The sequence below is a fragment of the Armigeres subalbatus genome, chromosome 3, assembly GCF_024139115.2.
Source record: "Armigeres subalbatus isolate Guangzhou_Male chromosome 3, GZ_Asu_2, whole genome shotgun sequence".
NCBI lineage: Eukaryota > Metazoa > Arthropoda > Insecta > Diptera > Culicidae > Armigeres > Armigeres subalbatus.
Window position 1 is genome coordinate 210,502,187 of NC_085141.1, and position 18,416 is coordinate 210,520,602.

General features: G+C 42.4%; 1 protein-coding gene across 7 annotated transcripts in view; it reads left to right on the plus strand.

Moving 5' to 3' along the window:
- Positions 1-18,416, plus strand: part of LOC134228053 (uncharacterized) — a 229,213-nt gene that overhangs the window by 138,791 nt on the left and 72,006 nt on the right. For all 7 annotated transcript variants that reach the window (XM_062709817.1, XM_062709815.1, XM_062709814.1 and 4 more), the window contains exons 3-5: positions 8,474-8,693; positions 8,766-9,746; positions 9,811-9,936. In XM_062709817.1, the coding sequence (XP_062565801.1) occupies positions 8,474-8,693; positions 8,766-9,746; positions 9,811-9,936 (1,327 nt within the window). The remainder of the gene's footprint in view (positions 1-8,473; positions 8,694-8,765; positions 9,747-9,810; positions 9,937-18,416) is intronic.

Genomic DNA, 18,416 nt, shown 5'->3' on the forward strand with positions numbered 1-18,416 from the left:
CCATCTCTAGACAATATAAACACATCAATAACAAGAAAGCAGCTTTTTTTGTTGTCGTTTTCATAGTAACAGGCACAGAATCTAGTAGGTACCCATTTCAATTTACCTTCCATTCCTCGATCTCTCCCTATCTCGATGGTCCCTTCAATATCGAGATGTAGAGAGGCGACTGTAATTCATGTTGGAATTGATAAAACAGTTTGTGAAGGTATTTCTGAAATACTTTCTAAAGGTATTTAAGGATTTTTGGAAGGATTTTCAGGAAGAATTCCCAAAGGAATTATTTTTTTAATTTCAGGGGAAATGCCTATTGGTATTTTTAAGTAATTCCTAGATTTCACCAAGATTTCCTTCATATTTTTCCCAGAAATTGATTTGCAATTTCCTCCATAAATTCCTTTGGAGATTCGTCCAAGATCTCCCTCGGAAATTTCCTCAAGGAGTTCTACAAAAACTCTTTCGGAAAAGAATTCCAGAAAAACTTTTGGATTCTTTCGTGTATTCTTTCGGGAATTAGTTTGGAATTTCCTCCACGCGTTCCTTCAAAAATTTGTTTATGAAAACCTTGGAAAAATCATTAGGGTACTCTTCCGAAAATTCCTTCAGAAAGCTTTTAAAAACTCTTTTGGGTTTTTTTTTTTGCAAAATTCTAGGACAAAATTTTCTTAAGAAATCCAGAACAAGAACAAATTTCTGAAGGAATGTCCGAAGAAATTCCCGAAAGATTTTTCAAAGTAACTCCTGAAGAAACTTCCGACAGTCTTGGATTTCTTTGAAAATTCCTTTGGACATTCCGCCAAAACTTCGTTCAGAAATTCGGATATACTTTCTAAAAAATCTTCGCAAATTGCTTTGCAAATCTACGGAAAATGTTTTAGGAGTTTCTTCAGAAATTGTTTCAGAATTCCTAAACTCAGAACTCTAAAAACTCCTTAAGAAATTCATTTACGGACTATTTCGGAAAGTTCTTTAAGCTTTGAAAATTTGCTTAGTAATTTCTTCGAAAAAAAAAAAATCACGAAGGATGTAAGATTTTTTTAGGAATTCCTTCGTTATTTCTAAATCCTCTAAGAATTCCTTTGCAAGTTCCTTGATAATTTTCCTGAAATTTACATAGGAATTCTTTCAAAACTACCTTAAGCAATTCCTCCAGAAAATTCTTTGGTAACTTTAGGAAGCTACCTACAGATACTGACAAAACTAGATCTGCTCACATCGTTCATTCTTCCAGAAGCCCTGTACGGTAATGATGCATAGACGTAAAAGATGCAGACTATAGAATTCTCGGAGTGTTTGCGTGGAAAATACAGCGCTCAATACTTGGCGGTGTGGTAGAAAATGGTGAATGGTTGTAGCAAGTGTACAAAAATGCAGACATCGGAAGCCTGATAAAATACTACAGATTACACTGGGCTGGCCATGTAGTGCGTATGCCGGAAGAGAGACCTGCAAAAGTCATGTTTAGCAAAGAACCTGGAAGAAGACGTGGGCTCCGGGGTAGACCCCGCACTCGCTGGCGGCGTGCTGGGAGATTGGCGACTAGCGGTCCAAGAACGAGCCACCAGGAACAAGACCTTATATTCGGTTTTGCTCCGGACAACACGAATTTTGCTCCGGACACCTAAAGTTGTTTATACCTATACCACAGACAAACAGACACAAATATAGGCAACTTTAGGAAGAAAATCTTGAACATTTCCCTCAGGAATTCCTTCACAACATTCTTAATTTATCTTAACATTCCTTCTAAAATTGATTATTGGATGCATTCGGAAATTCTGTTGGGAATTCCTTTGAAAATGCTGGGGCGATTTTTTCGAAATTTTCTCTTAAAGTTCCTACTGATTTTCTTCGGGAATTCCTTCAGTTTCCAAATTTCTTCCCGAAATTCCTTCAAAAGTTTTGAAGGTTGACTTCAGGAATTCCCTCGGAAAGTTGTATAGAAAATTCACTTAGGTATTCCATCGGAAACTAGTTCATTCTTCGATAAATTTTCGAATGTATTCCTGCAGGAATATTGCATGGTTTTACTAAAGGGATTTCCCACGATTGGTCACGAAAAGTGAACCAGTATTTGTTAGAATTTGATTCATCAAAATAGTGTTTATTTAAATAACATTTTGAAATCAGGTATTGATTAGTGCCGCCGACAATTGACTATTTTGAATGTGCTGTTTGATGATCGACATACGTAAAATATTGCAATTTTAATCGATTTTTATACGAGCGATTCCTACCCCGTGAATCAAAACCGCACGAATCCAAAAATACGCGTTTAAATTGATTTTTTCAGCCATTGATTTTTTCATCCACGCCGGTTCACACCGCTGCCGATAAAAGTCAACGGGGCGCCGCCGTCAAGGCAAAAGTGATCACCACGCCTCCTCCGCCGATGATATGCCCTGGGCGGGGTGTTGATAATCATGGTATAGTCAAACTTTCCTAGAGCAGCATGCCATATTCGATCACGGGGAGAATGATTTGCTTGTAGACTTACTTAAGGGTCCTGTACACCTCCGGTGGTGCAAAGGGTCGACTTGAAAGATCTCCATCCTGAGCGTTGCCCGACTATCGCTTTAACCTGTTGCCAGGTTAGATTTCGGTCGACTTCTTTTATTTCTTTAGTGAGGCTTCGCCGCCATGAGCCTCTGGGTCTGCCTCTGCTGCGATGTCCTGCTGGGTTCCAGTCTAATGCTTGTTTACAGATTTCGTTTCCGCCCCTACGTAGAGTGTGGCCGACCCAGCCCCACTTCCGATTCCGAATTTCTGTTGCTATCGGCCTCTGGTGACAACGACGATGGAGCTCGTTATTTGAGATCCAGTTTTGAGGCCACCATGCCCGAATTATATACCGCAGGCATCTGTTGATGAACACCTGCAGCCGTTGAGTGTTCTCCACTGATACACACCATATTCGCTAGTGTATAACAGCACAGATTTCACGTTACAGTTGAAAATTCGTATTTTGGTGTGTTCACTTATCTGCCTGTTTTCCAGATATTTCACTCGCAAAGGCAGCCCTTGCTTTCTTGATCCGTGCGCCTATGTCGATCTTGGTACCGCCGTCTGACGCCATTTGGCTACCAAGATATTGGAAGCTTTCAACATTCTCCATTGGTTGCCCGGCTACTGTGAAACTGGAAGGCGTCACCGTGTTTACATCCAACGATTTGGTTTTGTTGACGTTGATGATCAAACCTGCCGAGGAGGAGCGCTCGGCAAGGTCGTTGAGCTTACTCTGCATATCAGAGCGCCGAAGTCGTTTAGGTGCTCCATGGTTATAGGCTGCCATAACAGCCCGCGGTTTGGTTCACGGTCAATCGCATCTACCAGAATCTCATCGATTACGATGAGGAACAGTAACGGTGATAGAATACATCCTTGCCTCACACCAGCTACGACCGGATAGGGTCGGACAGGACCCCATTGTGCAGCACTCTACACGAAAAGGCCTCGTACTGTGCTTCGATGAGGCTGATGATTTTCTCAGGAACCCCCTTGCGTCTCAGGGCGCCCCACATATTCTCGTGATTGAGACGGTCGAAAGCTTTTTCGTAGTCAATGAATACCAAGTAAAGGGACTCTTGGAATTCGTTGACCTGCTCCAGAATGATGCGGAGCGTGACAATATGGTCCATACAGGATCTTCCGGCACAGAATCTGGCTTGCTGCCGCCGGAGAGTCGCATCGATCTTCTCCTGAATCCGGGCTAGGATAATTTTGCACAGAACTTTGAGAACGGTCCACAGCAACATAATGCCTCGCCAGTTATCGCATACAGTCAGGTCACCCTTTTTGGGCACCTTCACTAAGACACCTTGCATTCAGTCGACCGGGAAAGTTGCGGTGTCCCAGATATTACGAAATAAACGATGCAGTAGTTGAGCGGATGTCATGGGGTCAGCTTTGAGCATCTCGGCTGATATGCGGTCGACCCCTGGAGCTTTATTCGATTTCATGCTTTGCATTGCTGTTTGAATCTCTAGCAGTGATGGAGCTTCGGTATTGACGCGTGTTATACGTCGGATCCTAGGCAGATCATGCCGAGGTGGTGATGGCCTGGCTGGCACTTGAAAAAGTTGTTCGAAGTGCTCGAACCAGCGTTTCAGCTGGTCAGTTGGATCGGTCAATAACTGATCATTAGCGTCTTTCACAGGCATCGTTGCATTCATCTTCGCCCCGCTTAAGCGTCGTGAGATATCGTAGAGGAGGCGAATGTCCCCGGTTGCGGCGGCTCTCTCTCCTTCGTTGGCCAGAGAGTCTGCCCACGCTCGCTTGTCCCATCGACATGAGCGTTTTACTTCCTTCTCAAGAGCCGCGTATCGTTGACGGGCTGAGACTTTGGCTCCTCTGGTCTTTGTTTCCTTCTCGAAAGACGAAAGATATAACAGTCAATGGAGTGACCATTTCACCACAGTTGACAATTAAATCATAATACAAAAATAAATAAAATAATAGTATAGGGTCATTTAGCAAGCTTGAAGGCATTTCTTCTTCCACTCAGCTCATTTCAATCTTTTTGGTGGATTTTTTCGTTCAGCCGGTCGTTTCCCATTTTCAAAAGCTTGGCCGAGATTCCGTCCTTCCCAGTGGCAATACCGTAATACCGTTAGCTCTTGGACAGCCTTTCTCACTTCGTATAGCGCTTGTCCATCATACTCAATCCTGATTCTGCTTGTACACTCTCTACTCGAAAATCATTCAAAAACAACTTGAAGTGCTCCTTCCACATACCAGCCATTCCTTTTTGGTCCGTCAACAAAGCTGTCATTTGATCACGATTGGCGCCGGTGCGCTTTTCTTACGCATGTTGTTGATCGTTTTGTGGAACTTCCGTGCCACGTTCGTGGCAAATATTTTCTCTGCCTTCGTTAGCACTTTTTCATTACACGTATTTTTTTTTTACCGAACTACGATAATTTTAAGAGCATTCAATTCATTTCTGGCGTTATAATTTCATGAACTAAATTTTAAAATATGTTAAATTATCTTCTATCTTATTGTTTACATTTTTTGCCAAACAATACAACATTACTTCGAACAGTTGTTAATCATCACTCATCAGTTATTTATTATTTTTCAACGATAATTACATACAATTTCTTATGTAGTTTTGTCAACTTGAAATTTGATTTAGTGTCAACTAGTAATTCACTGTTTTATTTTCCATGAAGTGCTTTTGCAAATTTTAGATCGGATCAAAAATATATCGTCCACCTATAACCACCCTTGGTTCTCATTATGAAGCACCTTACGCTCCGGGTGTGGGATTTGGGACGGTAATTGGTGAACCTTTAATACACTGGAGTGACGGCACCAGTGCTGGCATGAAAAATAAATAACAGTTCCACGCCATGGCTGGGCGACGACTTTCAACTTTGTTCAGGGGCCTCCCCCACTACTGTCGTAGTATAGTTGTTGAACATTTTCTCCTTATCGGGCACGAGCGTGACGTAAATTTATGGAAAATATGTATGTAGGTACCCTCGTGCACCGTATCTTTGCTCAGTGCCACCGACCGCCGCCGTCGTTCCACTTTTTTGTGCCCTCCATTGGCGCGGTGTGATCCCGTCCTTTACTTCCGCAGCGCAGCTCTAGAGCCGGCCATTATTCGTTCGTATACTTCTGTCCGTTGTTTGTAAATAATACACCATAACTATTTTAATTCAATTACTCGGCTGTGCTTTATTTCGACTGCAGGTTTATCCCCGTTGCTGCGTTGCCTCCACATCGTATCTTTCGGGGCGGCTGTCGTTGTTGGCCGTAGAGAAGTAGAAAAAAATCAATGTCACTATTCGACGTAAAATATTTGCGCAACCGAGTGACTCATCGAGCTATACCTAACCCTTCTTCCGCTTTTAACTCATTCGAGCTTGGTGAGTTCGTTTGTTACGGATGGCAGAGGGGAAACGTTGAAATTACTCTTTGTGTAGCATTGTACGGCTTTAATAATTAATGTGGGATTTCGTTTTTTTTTCGATTGTAATTTGCATGAACTTGTGGAATGGTAAACAACAAAACAGGTGCTGTCGACTAAGAATTTGCAGTGAATGCTTGTTTTGTGGTATGGAAGAAAATTATCAATGGGTCAACATACATATTTACATTTTCTTGGAACTTAATCTTTATCTTAACCCAATGGCAAGATCGGCGGTGTTTTGATCCGATCGTGTGTTTGCTAGGATGTTTTCAAAATGTTGTCCACTTCTGTACAAAATATAATAGGAATATGCAACATGTACATATGTGCTTGCTACATGATGTATGGACGCGTATGTGGTACTTGTGCTCAACATCACACAACTAATTTTTTTGGGGCACTTTTGGGAGGAGGGGGGGTCAGTTGTTTTCTTACGCGCCATATAAATAAAAAATAATTTGTATGGGAAAAATCTTACATGGGGGGAGTGGGGGTCGAAAAACCCAGAAAAATTGCTTACGTAATAAGTGTACGACCTCACCTAATGAATGTAAAATTCACTTGTTGTTGTGCCTTTCTCATACACTAAGTACGAGTATATTCGCTCCAAAAACAAACTTTTTATAGAAGGCACTTGTCTTTTACCGATTTGCGCAATAAAGTGCATTCGATGGAGAATTCTGTCCCATTGTTTCCTATTGAAAATTTGTTGAAATGGACAATGGGATGAAAAGTTATGGCCAAAATACATTTTTTACGCAAAAAAACGTTTAAGAAGAATGCCTCGCCAATTTTTCAGACACCTTATCCTTGGCCGATTTGCTCGCAGAAAGTTGCATTTAACAGAGAATCTTATTCTATTGTTTCCTATTGTTTACACAAAAAAAAGCTGTTTCTAGAGGGAGGTTGTCTTAAAAATGCGAAAAGGTAAACGAAGAGAGCCGCAAAACAGGCAGCAGAGGGGAGGTATCTGCGACGAAGAAAGAAAGTGCTAGTAGAAGTAAGGATGCGTCTTCTAAAAGTCGTGGCACATGGCACAAAGGCGAGCAAAAACTCTTTGGTCTGGGGAAGACGGAATACATTCGTAAGACGCAGAAGGGCGAAATGATTGTCGTCCTGAAACGGGATGATGCGCAGAAAAGCATTCCGTACAAACAATTGACTGAAGAAGTGCTAGGAGGTGGGGTTCATATCAGAGCCCTATGCCCAGTTGAAGTCATCAATGTAAAGGATTGAATGAAGTGACTGAAGCCGGCTACCTGATTCACGCATTTAGAAGTCAGTGTAGAATCGAGACCCGAGACACCGCAATTCGGTTATGTATGAGCTATGCGAGCACGCAAGTAGCCTGATTCCACGTACTTCTGGTGGAAGCCACGAAGGCGCTGGGTAAAGCAGTTGAAGGGAGGATGTTTATTTTGCCCGAAGTGCTTATTCTGCGTCACGCTATCGACGCCACCACCAGTGGACAGGTCTGTCCAGTCTTAAGACGAGCCTGACGAACCCGAGCATGCAAGTAACGAACTTAAATCATTGTGAGGTAGCCCAACAGCTACTGCAACAGCCGGTCATGGAATGAAAGACTTATGTAGTCTTGCTCTCCGATCCGTACCGCAAGTCTGCCGGGAACGACAGTTTGATCGCAGATTAGTTCAACATGTTGACAACATTGACTTTTGGTTTAAATTAAAAAATAAAATAAAAATATAGCAGTTTTCCAAACCAATGATCATAGCGGGAGAGTTTTAAGCTTGGGCAGTTGACTGTAATAGTCACCTCTCCAACACTAGATCATGTCAAAGTTGTACTATACTGAGCAATAGCAATAACAACAGCTGCAGTAGTGGGCCGGGTACGATCAGTCAAGACATCCAATTTACACACTACAAGATTTCCGTTTACCCGTCCTAAAAACATGCATACATAAACACAACCATTGAATTTTTGTTTCGTGTACCACAAAGCTCTGAGCATTCGAAAAATGCTACCTGAGGAACCACCTCATTAGCAGCTAAATAATGTACTTTAAACCTATATCTCAACTATTTCCGTCGCAATTACGCCGTCTGGAGCCGCCACGAGTATTAAGGTCTATGTCCCTTCCCTACTAACTGGTAATGATAAGATGATATCAACTGGAAAATGCTGAAGAAATGCGGCTCCGCAAAGTGTCATACACGATTGAGCCTGAGCCAGCCTTTTTGGATTGACTGCTTATAGCATTGTTTACATCGCTCTCTAAATGTAATCAGATGTCCAGATAATATTTGTTCTATTGTGTACATACCGTGATTTCATATTTTATTCTATTTTCGTGCTTTTTTACTGACAGTGTTTGTATCATAAACAAACTAAAACACTCCGGAATGTTTAATTTAAGAGTCAGATGTAATACAAAAAATATCAAAATCGTGAATAACTTATAAATAGTGCTAATCATTCCCATCAATGACAGGAAATATTTTGACATTTACTGACATTTTTAAATTTAATAGTAATGAAACTGTTCTAACAATTACAATAACAAAATTTTTCTTTCCTTTATTCTTGCAGATCTATTGACGCGGCCCAAAGCTATAGCAAAGGAGGCCCCACCCCATCGCAATCCGCCCCTAGATCGGCAGCTAGTCCTCTCTCGCCACCCCGACCCGGTCCGGGAGCGGGAGCTGCGAATTATCCACCATTTGCAGGAGCACCAGCGCGCGAGGCCCCGCTCAGATATGTGCAAACCAACTCATATTACCGTGAGAACCCATACACCCGCGTGTCACAGGTTAGTAGTTCGTATTACTGCGCCTAAATACAAAGATTCTTATCAAAACTGTTGTTTCCCCTTTACTCGTAGGTACCACAGGTTCCGGAGTACCATCGACAGGTGCCGGTGGTATCGGTATCGAGTAGTATACCCGCACCTATTAGTATAGCAAATTCCATGGAGCAGTCAGTACAACAACAATCAACTCGACCCCGAATGTCCCTGCTAGCCCACAATGCTGACTACCTGCAGACACGATCCGTGCAGCAACCCCCGCCGGCACCGTCGGATACCGGACCACCTGCATTTAAAAAGATTCGCCTAAACGAAAACAGTCAACCTGCGCAATCCCTCCTGAATGTTGATACACGTGATCCACCGGTGTCTTCCGGTGCGTATCATCCTCAGGTGGAGGCGATCTCACCAACGCTGCCAAGTGATCCGACTGAGGAGCTGCGTGCCACCAAGGACGATCTGCTACAACAGATCGCCAAGGTGGACATGGAGATCGACAAGACGGAGAAGAAGATCGTCATGCTGAAAAAGAAGCAGGAAACGCTGGAAGAGGCTTCAGCGAAACCGGCCGTCGAGGAGAGTGCCGCTGAGGCTCAACCCAAGCACCGAAGCTTAGCGCAGCAAATCTACGCCGAGAACCGGAAACGGGCGTCGAACGCTCACGCTGTACTGAGTGCGCTTGGCACTGCCACCGATCTGCCCCTGTACAATCAGCCGTCCGATGCGGAAAGTTGCCGCGATATCCAGGAGCGACACAAAACGTTCCGGCAGCATCTGCTACTGCATTTCAAAAAGATTAAATCCGAACGGGCGGCGAAACAGATCGAACTGACTGAACGATATGCGCAGTTATCACAAGACTGGTCCAAACGTGTAGATAAGATGGAAGCTAGTGCAAAGCGTAAAGCGAAGGAAGCGAAAAACCGGGAGTTTTTCGAGAAGGTGTTCCCCGAGCTTCGGAAGCAGAGGGAGGATAAAGAGCGATTTAATCGTGTAGGTTCTAGGATTAAATCCGAAGCCGATCTTGAAGAGATCATGGATGGTCTTCAGGAGCAGGTTTGTTGATGAACTTCTCGATCGGTAATTGTGACGAGTAACGAATTTGTGCTTTGTATTTTAGGCGATGGAGGATAAAAAAATGCGTTCATATGCTGTGATTCCACCTTTAATGTTAGACTCCAGACAAAGAAGGCTAGTGTTTAATAATGAAAATGGAGCGCTAATAGATATGGAAACAGAATTCAAGGTAAGTAATATGATGGCTGATTTATTTAGTTCATTGTTTTATTTATTTATCACTTCAAAAAATTAAGCCATGGTTGTAGCCGAAAAAATTACCGCCAAAATTTAATTCTAAGTCGCATAGTTCCAACTTCATCGCTTTAATAGATTTTCTCGCCATATCCCTATTGTCGCATTTCTCCCTTTTATCAATTGCATCACTTTGAAGTTTCTTATAATGGCGTGCCGACTTCTTTTGATACTTTTATCCACTGTTTCTTCAGATCCGAAGCCTATTTTTACGATGGGTAAAAGTTTTTTAACCAAATACAACACTTCTCAAAACAATATTGTTGTCCTAATGCCGGATATCCCGTCTGAAAGAAAAAACAAAAATTTCCACGTTAAATGTTGGTTTATTTAGTTGCAAGTCACAGATGACCTGCCAAATTAAGAACTTTTTTGGCGAATTCTCTCATGTCCCCTTGCTAAGTTATTGGACTTTATCATGAGTCATTCTCGCCAGTGTTGAATACAATAAGTGTGCTGGTGTTGTAATTTCACGACGATGAAAGGAAAGTTTTCGACCGTTAAAGACGAGAACAACCTACTCCTCATCTAGCGTTTTTAAAGGCACAGCCCAACACAACTGCAAGTAAGACTTTTCAAGCATAATGCAACAACGAACCAAAGGAAAAATTGTTTCTGTTTAACAGAGGACTAGGTCTGTGTTTTCTTTACCGGGATACACTTTACGACTGCAAAAATGGAAGAGCATAACGAAAATATGATAGATTTTGAGCATTAATATCTCAACCGTTTCTCGATGAACCTTCAATTTTTTTTCACAATCAGAGTGGACGCAATGAAGGCGCCATTTGTTACTTTGGGGCAAATCTGGATTCGCCTCTACAACCGCCGTCAAACGAGATCCAGATTAGAGAAGGCGCATCATTGAAAACAAAATCTGTTCAGGATCAGTACTTTTTCCAGAGAGAGCTGGTTTGTGCGAAATTTCCCCCCTTTGTACATGGGACCCACTTGCATGGCAACTGCAGATATTGCAATTGCAACATTTCGTCCTTTGCGTTTGAGTCGTTTGGATAGAGAATGTGTTAATTCATTACAATCATATTGAACACAATCTAGAAATCGGCTATTTAAACACGGTAAGCGAACATTTGCTACCAATCAGTATGAAGAAACGCAGTACCCGTTCTGCTACTAGAAAAAATACGCAGTGCTACGACACCTTTGCCTGCAACCCGATTGAGTTGCAGCTTTGAGTTTTTTGTATTGAGTTTTGTGTTTCTGAATTCCTGAAGTAATTTTGCCCTTAAATTCTATCGTGTATACTTGAAGTTGGCTAAACGACCCGGGCAGAAATCATGAACAGAATAACAAAACATGATATGGACTAGATTGATATAAGAGATAAAAGAACAGGCAACAATATCAAAAATTTGCACCGAAATATCATTTCAATATCAAGATATGCTATGGATAAGAACAAACTAATGGCACTTGATATTGATCACTTATTACAAATAACATATCTTGATATCCTTATGATATTTTAGTGTAAAATATTGATATTGTCGTCTGATCTTTTATCTCTTATATCAATCATGTCCATATCTCATTTTGCTATCTTATCAACATTTGATATTATTGAGCTATTTTCGTCTACTCGGGGATCGATTGGTTTTTCTTCCTTGTCATAGTTAGTCAGTCCTATAATCCCACTCTACCGGAGCGCCAGCGCGTAACCCTCTCTCTCGTACGGTTGAATTGTCTCTGTCCCCTTGTCAGCCTCGTCAGCCATAAATCCATCAACAGTGGCTCCTCAATCAGATCCGTATCGACCCACGCAATAACAACTTGCAGCACGGCAGTCCCTGGCCAAGGAGCTTCTTCACTTCAGTGGCGACCCAGCAGAACGGCAAATATTCATCTCGAACTACCGCTACACACCTGGAGCTCGGTTTCTCGGACGATAATAATATTCCACGTTAACAGTGGCCAATGCATCCAGTAGCGGTATACCGTTACCACAAGTAATCGAGACTCTTCTAATGGTACGAGATATTATTCTAATTCCAAAATTGTCAAACTGGAGGGGCTCATTCAGTCATTCAAGAAATCGTTACAAAACTTGTAGTTGTGGGCGGATTACATACGAAAATTTCCACAAGTGGATTTGAGAGGTTAGTGAATTCCCACGTGGTGGAAGCATCCAGTCATCCGTCAGTTTCATCGATATTGTCGAAGGAAGCACAGAAGCAGTTCGATTGTGCTTAATGCCATAAAGGCGAGCACCGAATGCGCGATTGCAGAGCGTTCAAACAATTACACGTTGACGATTGCTAGAGAAGAATTCGTTCATTGGGCCATTGTCAAAAATGTCTATTTAGTTATGGAGTGTGCATATCGTGGTCGGAAAACCTGTGACATTGAAGGCCGGCAGTTTCGTCATCATTCGCTCCTCCACTTCTCTAGGGGTCCTTCAAAGCCATTGGAATACAAGCTGCAAATAGCTTGAGCTTGAGCTTGATTGACTGCTCGTAGTTGCTACTCCATTATGACCAGATCAGGTGTTCTTGCACAGGGAACCAACAGATGTTTGCTTGGGACTAACTCACATCTTCAATGTGCAAGTACTGGTGATCTCATTTGTTAGGTCATACTGGCGCCTGCCACGTCAGAATGCAAGTCAATGTAGGGAAGGGGAGGAAATGATGATGCAATCACTCGTCCACTGTAAGCCGAATATACCTCTGCACTTGCCACGAGTTCATGCGGAATTTGTTGGAATTTATGGGTTAGGTTGGAGAGGCAGAGGTCCGTCTTGGTTAACGAGCTGCCAATGTGATAGATAGGAGAAGGTAACTGATGGAATTTCTAATTGGATGTAGGAAACGAGCTATATAAGTTCATTTCCGATTCTAGCAGATTACTGTTAGAATACTCAAGTTGAAGGTATAGGAATAGTAATGGAAACGGTATGGAAGTCCATTTCCAGTTCTAGCGATTGTTAGAACATGAGAAAAAAAAGAGAAAGAGAAAGATACAAAGTAGGAGAATTGAACGGACCTGGGATTTAACCCACGACCTCCTGCGTATGAGGCAGAAGCAGTAGCCATATGACTACCAAGCCCGCTTCGAAACAAGTATCACGCACTGAACTGATTAATTTTATTGTCGGCCGCGCAATGCAGAACACAATAATTCGCCCGACCGCACGATCGTTCTGCTGTCCGAAACATGAGAGATCACGCACTGAACTAATTAATTTTATTACCGGCCGCGCAATGCAGAACACAATAATTCGCCCGACCGCACGATCGTTCTGCTGTCCGAAACATGAGAGATCACGCACTGAACTGATTAATTTTATTACCGGCCGCGCAATGCAGAACACAATAATTCGCCCGACCGCACGATCGTTCTGCTGTCCGAAACATGAGAGATCACGCACTGAACTGATTAACTTTATTACCGGCCGCGCAATGCAGAACACAATAATTCGGTCGACCGCACGATCGTTCTGCTGTCCGAAACATGAGAGATCACGCACTGAACTGATTAATTTTATTACCGGCCGCGCAATGCAGAACACAATAATTCGCCCGACCGCACGATCGTTCTGCTGTCCGAAAGATGAGAGATCACGCACTGAACTGATTAATTTTATTACCGGCCGCGCAATGCAGAACACAATAATTCGGCCGACCGCGCGATCGTTCTGCTGTCCGAAACATGAGAGATCACGCACTGAACTGATTAATTTTATTACCGGCCGCGCAATGCAGAACACAATAATTCGCCCGACCGCGCGATCGTTCTGCTGTCCGAAACATGAGAGATCACGCACTGAACTGATTAATTTTATTACCGGCCGCGCAATGCAGAACACAATAATTCGCCCGACCACACGATCGTTCTGCTGTCCGACACATGAGAGATCACGCACTGAACTGATTAACTTTATTACCGGCCGCGCAATGCAGAACACAATAATTCGGCCGACCGCGCGATCGTTCTGCTGTCCGAAACATGAGAGATCACGCACTGAACTGATTAATTTTATTACCGGCCGCGCAATGCAGAACACAATAATTCGCCCGACCGCGCGATCGTTCTGCTGTCCGAAACATGAGAGATCACGCACTGAACTGATTAATTTTATTACCGGCCGCGCAATGCAGAACACAATAATTCGGCCGACCGCACGATCGTTCTGCTGTCCGAAACATGAGAGATCACGCACTGAACTGATTAATTTTATTACCGGCCGCGCAATGCAGAACACAATAATTCGCCCGACCGCGCGATCGTTCTGCTGTCCGAAACATGAGAGATCACGCACTGAACTGATTAATTTTATTACCGGCCGCGCAATGCAGAACACAATAATTCGCCCGACCACACGATCGTTCTGCTGTCCGACACATGAGAGATCACGCACTGAACTCCATTGGAATACAAGCTGCAAATGCCAGAAAAACATATCCATTGACTTCTTCGATGCTATTTCGCATTATTCCCGTGTGACGGGCTTGGTGATCAAATGGCTTCTGCTTCATACGCAGAAGGTCGTGAATTCAACCCGTTTCATTTTTCTCCTACTTTGTATCTTTTTTTCTATACTTCTAGCAATTGCTACAACCAGGGCTGACAATAGTCATCGTCATAGCACGAAATGGCACAGTAGCGACGAGATGCAGTGTCTTCATTGCTACTCTACACATCGTCAATGACGCGCACGACGTTAGCGTATGTCGTGTAACCAAATCGTCATGACGACATCGAAGAGCGAAGAGCGGCAGCTGCCATGCGAAGATTTTTACTAATCCTTTGTAATAATGAATTTGAAGCAACATATGAAAGCGTTATGAATGTTATCGATACATTTATGTTACCAAAGTTCCTACTTTTTATTTATTTGAGACGCTGTTATGTTTTTAACCAGTCCGTCTATAATGACGTGCAATCAATTGTGTGAAAAAGTGACGACGAAAATCGTCATAACTTTTGGCTGCGCGACTATCGTCTGGTACGCATGCGGTGCGAAGAAAACGAATAGGTATTGCGTCGTGCAATGTTACGACGAATACTAATTTTTTTTCGCTTTCTTCATGCGACGAGAATGACTATTGTCAGCCCTGGCTACAACAGTAGAAGTAAAGATTCGATTTTTACCAGTGGCGTTTCCCTAACCTCAATCTACCTGTGCACTGAGTTTAAATTTAAGGAATTGGTGTTCGAAAATACCTAGAATAACTAGATTTTGATTATTATGAACGACTCTGATATTTTTCTTTTCCATTTGGGCTGTCAAAATATCAAAATTTTCACTTTTTGGGTCAGTGCACAGGTAAAAGTGAGGTTACGCGACGCCACTGATTTTTACTGATTTTTCTGCATGTGAAAAATGAACCGATTCGGAGTCAGCGGCAGTCTGCTGAACTTGTTTGATTTGTATTTTTCTGACTGTAGCTTTTGGGGAATGCACCTCTAAAAGTTTTCATGTACCATCCGGTATAGCAAGAGGGAGTCATCTAGAACCACTGATCTTTAGGATCTTTAGGCATGCTCCGTAACAGCCATATGTTGAGGCTGCTCTTTCGTACAAATTATGGCATGCACGGAGCTATTTGTGGCCTACAGCGTGCCTTCAACAGAGTCGCATCACTCTTCGATTTCCACGTCACACGGAGCATATTACGCCGAAGATTTTCATCGTTCTTGGCAGGCATAAACAGATGAAGACAATGACAATGCTTGTTTAAATGTTTTATACCTACTTTGTATTATCTCTTGACAACATCTTTTCATGTACACTTTTTTTTCAAATACTCTTCATCATTGGGGCCAAATGTAGCCTGTTGATGCAACAACAATAAAGATTAGTTTTGTGTTTAAGCAATTTAAAGAAAATTATTGAAAAATTGTCGAATTTTGAAATATTCATAACTTTAAATATATTATGAATTTCGACCAGGGTCTTTGTCAGGTGAAACTTTACACACTTTACACTTTACATTTTTCGTGCTTTTCCTCAAAAAGTCAAAAACGAAAAAATTGAGTTGTGCCAGTATTGCACGAAAAGAGTGATATCGCTCTTTTTCTCACAAACACCGTTGTTTATTTGGCTTCCTTATATCAACCGTCTATCAACACATTCAAGCATCATTCAATCGAAGTCACGCCCCTATATCATCAACAGCATCCGATACTGTATTTTGCATTATATAAGAGGAGTGTTTTTTTATTCATTCAGTTTGTAACTTTCTTTTGGTAAATACACCATTTAATTAAGAAGTTGAACCGTACCTTTTTCTTCTTAGCGTGGAATTCTCCCCGAACAGCCTTTCTCAAAGCTAGAGTTGGAATAATTTTCTTACTGTCGAGCTATTGTTTGCTGTTGTTCCCGCTGGCACTCCTTCAGGAGGAAGAAGTTGGCCCATGCATCTAACCCAATGTGCGTGATCGGACAGTGGGCGAGTGACTGCATCATCATTTTCTCCCTATCCCCATTAGACCGTAAGGACGTGGCCGGCACCGTAATTGACCATTGAAATGTCTAGAGTTCTCGGACTGTGCACATTGAGATGGGAAAGCAATTTATGCTATTTTGCATTATTCCCGTGACCCTTTCAGCGGGCGAAGGTTCGATTCACACCTTCGCTTTTTTTGACGAGGATTCTGATCTCACATTGGTAGAGAAATAATTTGTTGCATCACTCGTAAAAGTAAAAGGCACTCCGTCTCCAACTTGTCTACGAATGCTCTTGCGATAAAATCCTTCACGAAGCGGTGAACCGGGTAACCTGATTCGGCGCATTTCGTTTAGAATCTGAATGCCAAAAAAACCGTGAACTGCATCTAGAAGCGGTAGTGATCGAAATGGCAGATGATTTGGACGAAATTATCATTACTGGGGACTTTAATTTCGTGGAGTTCCCCCTGCAACGGTTTTTATTCATTTATATATGAAACGTTCTTTATTACATAGTCATGCTTCCAAACTCTTCGATGATTACAGCACAGCCACGTTACGTCAAATAAATCACGTTGCTAACAGAAATGATCGCAGCATGGATCTGTGTTTTGTTAGCACACAAGACGCTGCTTCGCTCCATTACCATTGGTTAAAATAGTTACCCCTTCCCCCTCTGTAATAATCCTACTGAACAACATACAAGCTAATGATGTTGCATCGATCAAGCCCGTAATCTACAATTTCCGTAATGCCGATCATCTTTGCATTGTTTAGTTCTTTGCTACAGTGGACTGGGTATTCTTGAAGGTTGCTATGCAGATATGACTTTATCGCTTTTTTTTCTATTCGGGTATGCCACTGCGACCAGTTATTAGATCTATTGTATAGCGTTACCCGTATCCTTAGTATTTAAGAGCATGTCGAATTACTCCATTACTATTAAGAAGCAATGCAGTATCGGCTTCTATACAGTTGTTGTTTTGCTTTCTCAAGAGCACCATGACAAGGTCCCGCTATTTAGACCCTTCACAGAGAGCAATCCCATTGAAGGCGCGTCCCTTGTCAATAGGAAATCAATCCTTTCTTGAGAAAACAAAACAGTAATACTGTTTTTGGTCATGCATCGGAGCCCTAGCCACATCCTTGTCTTGCTTCTAGAATACCACCAGTAAAGCTACAAACTCGGGATCTAGCTCTGTCTACAAGACCATTTCAAGCTAGAGAATTTGTTTAGTAATAAGAACCTCCGTGTGTTCCCCTCACTACCATTGTTCACCAGTTCATAAAGAGTTAGTACGAATTTAAACCCCTAACTAGATGTTTCCAGCAGTCAGATTTTTAACTAATTGCTTGAAAAGTTGCTTCCGCTGCATAAAGTTTAGTCTCAAACAAGAGGAATTCGAGTCTTTCAACTGTCTGCAAGGTAACATTAACTTAATCGCTTATTGGACACGATATTGAAAGGCACGTGCCGAAAAATATCGTCACAGTTGACCCTAACAATTGTCCTTGACAGACCCGTCAGCTTCGTAGAAAGAACGTTGTCAAGAGCTGCTCTCAAGCGCTATCCCAAATACGGAGCTTTCTAGTTGCGTGAGCACTACAAAAAATCCGCATACAAGATTGCTAGCCGCCTTTTTTTTCTCAATCTCAGCAAAACTTGAGGACCAGACCAAAAACGTTGTAGAAGTACGTAAATGAACAAAGGGAACAGTCTGGACTCCTCACAACAGTGACTCTGGACGAGGAAGTGGCCCCATACGTTCCAATCTATCTGTCATCTGTCATTTGCCAACAAATTTGCGCCCACCTATTGTAATGATGTTATCTCAAAAGTGTCATAATCGCAAAGGCTGTTAACAACGTTCCCTTAGCCGGAATCACTTGGGCGGGCCACGTTTTTCATAGATGCAGAAATGATCCATAAAGGTAACTCATCAATGAATCCTGGATCAGATGGCATTCCATCCTCGTTGTGCTCGTCGTTCCCTGTAAACTGA